Here is an 11619-nt window from a genome sequence, read left to right as displayed (position 1 = left end):
TTTACGTAGTCTGGTATTTTTGTTCCTGCAACAGAAGAGACGGGACAAACGGGAACCTGCGGCATGGTTCCGTCCTGTATTTGTTCTAAATAATCTTTAAAATTTAATGATTGTTTCACATAATTTAATCAAATTAACCGCATCTACCTTCCCTCACCTGAAACAACCACCTAAATTCTCAAAGGTGAATCCCACCACCTGGATGGCTGTCAGAAACCTCTATCCTCATCCTGGACTGGAAAACTAGTTTTCAGGGCCACACAAACTGAAACCAAACATCTCATGAACATCTTCTGTGTGTTCATGCTGTTCAAGCGGTTTTCCCTCCTGGTGTTTAACTGGTTTCTGATGGCAGAACAGACTGGTTACATTGTTGGGTTCTAGTTTCATTTACAGAAAAGGATCCAAAAATGTTTCCTTTTTCTGACGGTGGAATGTGGTCACCACATAGAACGCAAACAGCATCGGTTCTCTGGGAACCCGAACAGCATCAGTTCTCTGGGAACCCGAACAACATCGGGTTGTACACAGAACCCAGTCTAAACCCGAACCTGCTGAGGAGCTGCTTCAGCCTGCCTTCTGTCCAGCCAGCCTGGTTAGAGGTTCAGTGCAGCACAGTGGACAGAGGTCACTGAATGTTGTCTCAAAATTTACATGTTTCCATGACAGCAAAAACAAACATTGTGTACCTTTCTGTCTGGCACTGGAGAAACGTTTCATGACCCTCTAGTTTTTCTGTATGTTCACACAGATCAGACAGGTGTGCGTTACCTGTCGATGATGACGGGGTCTGATGGCGTCTCATTCCGGTTTCCACAGCTTTTCTTATCGCAGCAACGGCTGAAACACAGAATAACAAACAGCCTTCATCACCACAGCATCACACATCCTGTAGCACACCTGGCAGCACAGGTGAAGCCTTGAGCAGCCTCCTTCCTGTCTAATGAGGTCCAGTTGGGTCCTGGTTCTGGTCTCAGGTATGAGGGACCATCAGGATGATGAGGAATTACATTTAAAAGGATTTTGAAAAATGAAATACTATGAGTACAGGACAGAAGCACTTCGATGTATGTATGAATATGTGAATGTACATGTGTATCTATGTATGTGTGTATTTATGTATGTATGTATGTATGTGTATATGTGTGTCTGTGTGTATGTCTATATGTATGTATGTATGTTTGTGTGTATCTATGTATGTGTGTATGTATACATTTATGAGTGTATGTACATGTGTATATATGTATGTATGTATGTAGTATGTCTTTATGTATGTGTGTGTATATATATATATGTATGTATGTATTGTGTATGTAAGTATGTGTGTATTTGTGTATGTATGTATGTGTGTATGTACGTGTGTCCAGTCTACTCTAGTCCAGTCTAGTCTAGTTCAGTCTAGTCTAGTCTAGTTCAGTCTAGTCTAATCTAGTCTAGTTCAGTCTAGTCTACTTTAGTCTAGTCTAGTCTAGATTAGCTCAGTCAGTCTAGTTCAGTCTAGTCTACTTTAGTCTAGTCTAGTCTAGATTAGCTCAGTCAGTCTAGTTCAGTCTAGTCTACTTTAGTCTAGTCTAGTCTAGTCTAGATTAGCTCAGTCAGTCTAGTTCAGTCTAGTCTAGTCTAGTTCAGTCTAGTCTAGATTAGCTCAGTCAGTCTAGTTCAGTCTAGTCTAGTCTAGTTCAGTCTAGTCTATTTTAGTCTAGTCTAGTCTAGATTAGCTCAGTCAGTCTAGTTCAGTCTAGTCTAGTCTAGTCTAGTTCAGTCTAGTCTACTTTAGTCTAGTCTAGTCTAGATTAGCTCAGTCAGTCTAATTCAGTCTAGTCTAGTCTAGTCTAGTCTAATCTAGATTAGCTCAGTCAGTCTAGTTCAGTCTAGTCTAGTTTAGGCTAGTCTAGTTCGGCCTAGTCTAGACTAGCTCAGTCAGTCTAGTTCAGTCTAGTCTAGTTTAGGCTAGTCTAGTTCGGTCTAGTCTACTCAGTCTAGTCTAGGTTAGTCTAGTCTGGTCTAGTCCAGTTCATTTATGAGTGTATGTACATGTGTATATATGTATGTATGTATGTAGTATGTGTTTATGTATGTGTGTGTATATATATATATATGTATGTATGTATTGTGTATGTAAGTATGTGTGTATTTGTGTATGTATGTATGTGTGTATGTACGTGTGTCCAGTCTACTCTAGTCCAGTCTAGTCTAGTTCAGTCTAGTCTAATCTAATCTAGTCTAGTCTAGATTAGCTCAGTCAGTCTAGTTCAGTCTAGTCTACTTTAGTCTAGTCTAGTTTAGTCTAGATTAGCTCAGTCAGTCTAGTTCAGTCTAGTCTAGTCTAGTTCAGTCTAGTCTACTTTAGTCTAGTCTAGATTAGCTCAGTCAGTCTAGTTCAGTCTAGTCTAGTTCAGTCTAGTCTACTTTAGTCTAGTCTAGTCTAGATTAGCTCAGTCAGTCTAGTTCAGTCTAGTCTACTTTAGTCTAGTCTAGTCTAATCTAGATTAGCTCAGTCAGTCTAGTTCAGTCTAGTCTAGTTTAGGCTAGTCTGGTTCGGCCTAGTCTAGACTAGCTCAGTCAGTCTAGTTCAGTCTAGTCTAATTTAGTCTAGTCTAGTCTAGTCTAGATTAGCTCAGTCAGTCTAGTTCAGTCTAGTCTAGTCTAGTCTAGTTCAGTCTAGTCTAGTTTAGGCTAGTCTAGTTTGGTCTAGTCTACTCAGTCTAGTCTAGGTTAGTCTAGTCTGGTCTAGTCCAGTTCAGTTCAGTCTAGTTTAGTCTAGTTCACTCTAGCCTAGTTTAGCTTGATCTAGTTTAGTCCAGTCTGGTCTAGTTAGGTATAGTCTAGTTCACTCTAGTCTAGTTTAGTCTAGTTCACTCTAGTCTAGTTTAGTTCAGTCCAGTCTAATTTAATTCAAGCTAGTCTAGTTTTTGTCTAGTGTTGTCCAGTCCAGTCTAGTTTCGTATAATCTAGTTTGGTCTAGTCTACTCTAGTTCAGTCTAGTCTACTCTAGTTCAGCCTAGTCTAGTTCAGTCTAATCTAGGTTAGTCTAGTCTAGTCTAGTCTAGTTCAGTCTAGTCTAGTTTGGTCTTGTTCACTCAAGTCTAGTTTAGCTTGATCTAGTTTAGTCCAGTCTGGTCTAGTTCAGTATAGTCTAGTGTAGTTCAGTCCAGTCTAGTTTAATCTAGTCCATTTCAGTATAATCTTGTTGAGTCTAGCCTAGTTTTGTCTAGTCTAGTTTATTCTAGCTCATTCTAGTCTATTGTGATCTAGTTCAGTCTAGTTGAGTTTAGTCTAGTCTAGCCTAGTTCAATCTAGTCTAGTGTAATTTATTCTAGTGTAATTTAGTCTAATCTATTTTAGTTCAGTCTTGTCTAGTCTAGTCTAGTTTAGTCTAGTCTACACTAGTTTAGTTTAGTTACATCTACTCTAGTTTAGTCTAATCTAGACTAGTTCAGTGTAGTCTAGTCTCGTCTAGTGTAGTCTAGTCTAGTCTAGTCCAGTCCAGTCTAGCCTAATTTACACTAATCTACTTCAGTCTAGTATAGACTAGTTCAGTCTATTCTAGACTAGCTCAGTCTAGTTTTGTTTAGTCTAGTCTATCCAGTTTGGGGAAATGTAGCTAATTGTTCTGGTAAAATTGGTGTACCTCACCATGGCAACTGAGGCTAAAGCCCTAACGTTGTCCAGAAGAACCCCAGGGTTCAGGTGCCCACCTGGTCATGTGAGAACCTGTGAGATGGTCTGATCTGATCTGGACCAGGGCTGTCCCTTTTCATTTTTATGTAGGTTTTGTCGAACTGTGTCCATGGGTTCTTACCTGCACATGATCTCGTGCGTCAACAGAACTCGGCACATCTCTGGATTCTTGTCTTGACCTTCATAAATTATGGCCTGAAAACCACAGACAGACAGGTTTGATGTCTCCAGGTGTTAAACAGGTGTGTTTGAGTGTTTAATGGGCGATCAGCATTGTTAACAGTGACTCATTCTGCACATGCTCAGAAGAAGCAGCTGGAAACAAAGAACGTTCCACAAAGAACAGCTCAGACCAACAATCACACATCAGTCCTGCAGACAGCGGTACACCGGCCAGTCCTTCAGACGGTGGTACCCCCTTCAGCCCTACATACGACGGTACACCAGCTGATGTCTCTGAAAAAAGGATTCAGAATTTGAGCTGACACAACCATGTTAGAGGTTTAACCCACATGAAAATGAGGAAACAGACGCATTTTCATGTGGGTTAAGTTCATCATATGACCGACTGTTGTCACTGTGGTCAAATTACTGGTTTGTTTGTTTTCACTCATGCAGTTCATGACTCCTCTCAGCAGGAGGGACGAAGCACCTGCAGCGCAAAGAAATAGATCTTTTTGTTGCTTCAAACAGAAAGCAGAGGAGGAGGAAGAAGGGGATGAGGAGGAGGAGGTGATGGTTCAGCCTGCCAGACCAGAAAAACCCAACTGTCAGAAGGGGTTTAGGTCTGACAGAAATCTGACAGCTTGACTGCTGCTAGAAAAACCAGAAAGAAAAGAAGATCCTGTCTCTGGTCAACGGATGGTGCGTCACTTTGATCATTAAAGGATTGATTACCGATCGTTGATCGGCTGTTGTTTCTCCTCCTGTTAAAACCACACCTATAGCTCAATAATCAGTCTCACCTGTTTGGTCATGGAGTCGATGAGGCGAACGTAGAGGTCCTGCTCTGTCCTCACTCCTGCACACAAACCACAGCAGTTACAGTTACTGCACACCCATCTGAGCTGCGCTGAGCCTTGAAACAAATGCACCCACCATTACTGTAGAGCAGCTGCAGCTTGTAGTGAATCCCGTTGTTGGTCTTCTCTCCACCCGGCTCCTGAAAGAGAGGAGGACAAAACAAACACACAGTGAAGCTGTGCTGGTCCAGAGGGTGCGTTTGTTTTCCACCACCTGATCAGGTCGGAGAACTCCAGGTACGTCCAGAACCTTTAAGAAAAGCTCAGTTTGACGTCACCTGACTGTTGGTTGAAGTCCAGCTGTGGACTTTCTGAGACCAATGTTCCCAGTTTCCCAGTCAGCAGGTCAGAACCACATCTGGAACACACCGGTCCACACATCCTGATCCATCTGTGCCCGGAGCATCATCTTTCCTTTCAGCTCTGTCTGAAGGAATCTGTAAATGTCAGCGTGTCTTCAGACCTCCAGCTGTGATCCAGCAAGGGGGCTGTGGTATCACCCCCAACTCATGCCCGAATGAACCAGTACGGCTGAGCTGTCCAGAGACGAGAACCCTGCAAAACCTGAGATCCTGGTGTCTGGAAGTATTCAGGATTTACAACATTTGAAAAGCAAAACACTTGTGAACATAAAGAAAGAGCTTATTCTTTGGGATCGCAGCCAGTTACGTTTCCAACAACAAATCTGTGGACTCGGCTGTTAGAGAAGCAGGAGGTGAATCAGAAGTTTGGGGACCCAGGACCTGGTGGTGGAACCAGAATCTCGTTAAAGAGGCGAGAAGGTGTCACAGCAGAACCAGAAAACCTTATCTGAATCTGTTTAGAGCTCCGAGTTCCGGAAACTCGAAGGAGGTCATGAGCAATGAAACCAGAATGCTTCAAACACCAGAACCCTAAAAAACTAAAACGCTTCAAACCAAAATACTGAAAAACTGGAACGCTTACAATACAGAACCCTTTAAAAACCTGCAGAACACTAAAAGAACCGGGACTCATCAAAAAACTGGTTTGCTTGTAAATTAAAATCCTAACAAAACTGGGAAACCTTCCCGAGATTAAATCACTTGAAAGACTGAAACTCTTCTAAATCTGAAATGGGGGTCAGGAGGAAAACCGACTGCTTGCTGAGCCTGATCGGAGGGAATCTTCCTCTTCGCTGGAACGCCGTCAGATGGAAAAGTTTGACTCTGAAGGTGAAATTCTTTTTCATATTTACAGATAAAATATAATTATCACTATCATCATCATCTTCATCATCATCAACATCATTATCATCATTATCGTCATCATTATGACTATCATCATCATCACTACCACCATCATCATCATCACTATCATCATCATCATCACTACCATCATCATCATCGTCATCATTATCACTATCATCATCATCTTCATCATCATCACTATCACTATCATCATCATCATCTTCATCATCACTAACATCATCATCATCATTATCACCATCATCATTATCATCACTATTATCATCATCATCATCATCATCACCATCATCATCATCATTATCATTATTATCACTATCATCATCATCATCACTACCATCATCATCATCATCACTACCATCATCATTATCATTATAACTATCATCATCATCATCATCATCATCATCACTAACATCATCATCATCATTATCACCATCATCATCATCATTATCATCACTATCATCACCATCATCATCATCACTACCATCATCATCATCAATCATCATCATCATGATCACTACCATCATCATCATCTTCATCATCACTAACATCATCATCATTATCACCATCATCATTATCATCACTATCATCATCATCATCACTATCATCATCATCATCATCATTATCATTATTATCACTATCATCACCATCATCATCATCACTACCATCATCATCATTATCATCATTATCACTATCATCACCATCATCATCATCACACTACCATCATCATCATCATCATTAATACTATCATCATCATCATCATTATCATCATTATCACTATCATCATCATCACTATCATCATCATCATCATCACCATCATCACCATCACCATCATCATCTTCATCATCACTACCATCATCATCATCATCATCTTCATCATCATCATTATCACTAACATCATCATCATCATCATTATCACATCATCATCATTATCATCACTATCATCATCATCATCATCATCATCATCATCACCATCATCATCACTACCATCATCATCATTATCATCTTCATCATCATCATTATCACTAGCATCACCGTTATCATCTTCATCATCACTACCATCATCATCATCATCATCATCATCTCTACCATCATCATCAGCATCACCCAAATTTATTTAGAAAGAACTTTTTCATCTTTTGGGTTTTTCTGCCCCAAGTTGTGTCTACAGGTGCGTCTGATCTGTTTTTGGAGTGTTGGAGGTGACCAAGGGGTGTCTTTGTTTTGTGTTGCGGCCGCTCCCCGTGTCTCACCTTCTCTTTCTCCACGAAGTCCACGTAGGCCGTGCGTTCAATCTCCACGGGCTGACCCTGCCGGTCGTACAGCGCCAGAACGAAGTGGAAGAAGTTGGACTTTCGCAGGTTGGACGGAGGCTGCTTCTCAAAGTGAGCTCGGGCTAACCCCACCCCGCTGAAAAATAAATACACCCACACATGAGTGGGCAGGTGGAGGCGTCTGTCACCTTCACATCTTTCAAACTGAAAGCCGACAGAGAAAATGACGGCGCTGAACAAGAAAAAGAAACGAAGCTTCGTCTGAATTTCAGAAAAGAAAAAGACAAAACTAAAAAATTAAAAATTAAAAATTAAAAATTAAAAATTAAAAATTAAAAATTAAAAATTAAAAATTAAAAAATTAAAAATTAAAAATTAAAAAATTAAAAATTAAAAATTAAAAATTGAATTATAAAATATAATTGTGATTCAGAATAAATGTCATGATTTTTTTTAACTCAGTTCCTTAAAATACTTTCCACCCTGAAACCAGTCGGTTGTTATTTACATTGTTGTTATTTAGTTGTGTGTAAATAAATATGTTATTTATTTCATTAGATTGTTTTTATCAGAAATCTGCCGAGGATATGAAGCCGAGCCTAAATCAAGCGCTCCTGAGAGGCCGCCTGTGGTTCTGAGGAGAAAACGTGTGAACTGATCCGAGACCAGAACACCTCCACCTTTTCACCCATCACACTTTATCCGTGTTCCTGCTCCAACCGACTTTTTATAAAACACGTTTAACACAGAAAATGACTCCAAGAATGAACGTTTGTCATTAGAAATGCAGCAGAATCGTCCAGCCGTTACCATAGAAACCACTTAATTCAATCATGATATTATATGTTATTATTATTACCATGATTATAATAATAATTATTATTATTATTATAAATTATAATAATTATTATAAATTATAATAATTATTATAATAACAGCAACCATATTATTATTTCTTTAATTGTTTTTATTATTATTATTATTATTACTACTATCAATAATAATAATAATAGTAATAATAATGATAATAATAATTAATGATTTTATGGAGACAAACACGATCTCATAAGTCGACAGAAACGCAACTAAATTATTTTATTGAGGATCAATAAAATCTGATTTCTGGATTTAAATCTAAATGATTTTTTACATGAAATGTTTCAGATCAACATTCAGAAAAAAATGTATCAATAAATTTATTTCATTAATAAGTCGTTTGAAGTTGCTGAAATTTTGAATTCTTCTACAGAAAAACCTGCAGATATTTCCTTTCGGATAAAAAAAAAATTCTTTTTCTTTTTCAGGGTTTTTTTTAACTTGGATAGAAAATTTTTTTATTTGCCACATTTATTTACAAAAGTTATTATTAATTATTATTTATTTACAAGTTTTTATTTATTAATTTGTTAATCTTTGATTTTTATTTAAATTGAAGATATTTCTATATTATTATTATTATTATTATTATTTTAAATCATATCTGTAAAAATGAAAAAAGTTTAATTCTCTCATATTTTATGGATTCTTTTGTTTATTGACGTGTTTGTAAATAAACATCAGCTGTGTTTTTATGACATGAACTTGATTTTAATTTCTAACGAGACATGAAAAAAGAGGGAAAGATTGAGGAGCCTTGATCTTCATCTTCCTCAGAAAAGTGATGAAACAGGAAATCTGCAGTTTAAATCTCTTTTCTGTTTCCTCACATTTCTTCCGAGCTGCCGGACGAGGAACTAAAGCTGGATTCTGTCTGAGCCGGTCCTCCAGCGGGACCTCAGGTTTACCTCTGAGCAGCCGTGTTGGCGTCCACCACGCCGGCCGAGTGCATCCAGGAGCGAACAGCCAGCGGCTCCTCCTTCATGTTGGCCGTGGCCCCGCGGGGCAGGTTGTCCTGGATCCCGAACATCTCAGGGGCCCCGGGCTGCAGCAGAAACACCGCCGCAGAAAAAAGAAGAAGAAGAAGAAGGAGGAGGAGGAGGAGGAGAGGAAGAAGCCCAGCAGACAAATGGACGCTTTACTGGACAGAGACCATCTGGATATTGGACATTATCTGAAAAACTGAGTCCAAAATAAACCAAAGAAGAAGAAGAAAAGATGGAGAAGACAAAATGGAGAAGAGAAGAAGAAGAAGAGAAGATGGAGAGTTTTTAATGTCTGTAGAACTTTGGCTTTTTTCTGACTTAATTCAACTTTTTCCTGACTGGAGGTCAGAAATTCGGCTTAAAAGTCATCAGACATGTTGAAGCCACGGAGAAAGAAGAGAAGAAGAAGAAATAAAGTCCTCAGAGGAAACGCAGTCCGGACGGAAAATCTTTTTTCTTTTCCCCAAAGAGACGAGGAGAGGAGGCCGGGATGGAGGGATGAGGAGCGGAGGAGAAACTCTCAGCCCTGCGGCCCCACAGGACTGGACGCCAAAACCCAAAAACCCCACGGGTCCTCCTCCAAGCCGCTGACATCACCACAGAGGGCGGGGCCTGACTATAAAAGGAGGGAGAGAGACAAGGGTGTGTGAGGAAGAGGAGGAGGAGGGTGCTCAGACACACCAACCAGAGAGAAGAGAGCAGGTGTGTGTGCTCTTGATTGCCCTCATTCTCTCTCTCTCTCCCTCTCACGCACACACACACACACACACACACACACACACACACACACACACACACACACACACACACACACACACACACACACACACACACACACACACAGCAGTCTGAGACCTGGATCTGGAATCAGTTCTTGGATAGGGTCTAGATCACATCTTCATTGTGGTGGTGGAATCCTGGTTGAAGGTCCAGCAGAACTGATCCTGCAAACCAGAACCACTGTGGGTGAGACCAGCCGGACCAGCCGGACCAGCCGGACCAGTTCTCTGAAGCTACCTGCTGCTGACGGTCTCTGAGGGACTCTTCTGGACCCGACAGCCCACCATCCTGCAGCTCCAGCAGAGGGCGCTGCGGTTTCCTGCCGCCATCAGCCTCCTCACCGTCGGTGATCCGGATCATCCCGAAGATCCACGGTGGTTAAAAACTGGATCTGCATCTTCAGGGTCGGTCTGGTCCGTGGAGCTTCAGCTGGTTCTGATCCAAACGTCTGACGGACCAGAATCCAACGGTGATGCCAACCACTTGTCTTCCTCTGAATAACAGGAGAAACACTCCCTGTCTTCTCAGGCCGAAGGCCTCCAAGGCCCCGAGGGGTGGGCTGAGCAGGCTGAGGAGGAGGAGGAGGAGGAGGAAGGGATGGGAGGAGGAGGAGGAAGAGGTGGGATGAGGAGGAGGAGCTGATGCTGGTGAGGGGAGGAAGAGGAAAGAAGGAGAAAACTGAACACAAATAAAACGATTTCATTTTAAGGAAAACCAGGAAAAAAAGGGATTTTTGACACCAACAACGAAGAGGAAGAGGAGGTGACGAAGAAGAAAACTTTATTTACAGAAACACGTCAGTGGAACAAAGTGCTGAACACAGAATAAAAGCAGAAAACTAAAGTAAAAACTGAAACAGAGTCTGGTTCTACATCGAAGACCAGATCATAAAATGGAAACACTTTGATCTTCAGCTGCATGCGCTCAGTGCGACCGAGGAAACGTCCACTGAGGCTGGACGGTGGCGTCCGTCTCCTGCAACGGTTACACACAGAACTTGGTCCGTTTTCAGGGAGCTTAGCTATCCGGCGGAGACGGCACAAAACCACCAGAAACCACGAGGGCAGCGCTGAGCAGAACAGCCGACATGCGACCAGGAAAGAAACAAACCAGAGAAGAAGAAGAGGACCTTAATGATGGTGCGAGCCTTTGAACAAAAACTATATGCGAGTGTTTAGGGCGGGTTGGACTGATGGAAACAGCTTTATAGTGACGCGTTAGCCCCCTAGTGAAGGAACTGACTCAAAACCACGGCAACACAAAACACAGACTCGACGCATGGCGGTTGGAACGGACGTTTACGTACATAAGGGAGCAGAAATGCACCTTTAGACTCCGATCAACCTGGGATCCAATGGACCAGAAGCAGCTACTGGTCCGGAACCAGTCTCTGGACCGGAACCAGTCTCTGGACCGGAACCAGCTGCTCTCTGACTAAACTTTTATCTTTTCTGAGCTGAAAATATTTTAGAATTTAATGGAAAAACTAAACAAACTTATTTAATTTGTATTTTTATTTTTCTGAATAAATTGAAGTAAAAATTTAATCTAAAACTTAAAATTCAAAAAAAGTTTGAAATTAATTATTTTCCTGTGTGTGTGTGTGTGTGAGAGAGAGAGAGAGAGAGAGAGAGAGAGAGAAAGAGAGAGCGACACTTTCCGACTGCCACACACACAATGACACGTGCACACACACACACACACACACACACACACATTTGCATTTAAATAGCAACATGAGTAGCGGCAAAGCGGACGGAGGGTTTCCAGATGGACC

At 41.1% G+C, this 11619-nt stretch overlaps 1 protein-coding gene across 7 annotated transcripts in view; it reads right to left on the bottom strand.

Annotated features, from left to right (window-relative positions):
* The window catches only part of LOC121632755 (transcription factor COE3-like), a 76372-nt gene extending 65977 nt beyond the window's left edge, over positions 1–10395 (bottom strand). For 6 of the 7 annotated variants that reach the window (XM_041974479.1, XM_041974480.1, XM_041974473.1 and 3 more), the window contains exons 1-6: positions 8985–10395; positions 7180–7336; positions 4780–4843; positions 4647–4702; positions 3803–3876; positions 772–840 (exon numbers count right to left, since the gene is read on the bottom strand). In XM_041974479.1, coding sequence (XP_041830413.1) covers positions 772–840; positions 3803–3876; positions 4647–4702; positions 4780–4843; positions 7180–7336; positions 8985–9106 — 542 coding nt within the window. In that variant the 5' untranslated portion in view covers positions 9107–10395. The remainder of the gene's footprint in view (positions 1–771; positions 841–3802; positions 3877–4646; positions 4703–4779; positions 4844–7179; positions 7337–8984) is intronic. The other variant, XM_041974474.1, reaches the window with a different exon arrangement.
* Positions 10396–11619: the final 1224 nt, after the last annotated feature.

The sequence above is a fragment of the Melanotaenia boesemani genome, chromosome 21 (assembly GCF_017639745.1).
Source record: "Melanotaenia boesemani isolate fMelBoe1 chromosome 21, fMelBoe1.pri, whole genome shotgun sequence".
Taxonomy (NCBI): Eukaryota; Metazoa; Chordata; class Actinopteri; order Atheriniformes; family Melanotaeniidae; genus Melanotaenia; species Melanotaenia boesemani.
The sequence above is the reverse complement of the archived record's forward strand: the minus strand, read 5'-3'. Positions and strand labels throughout refer to the sequence as shown.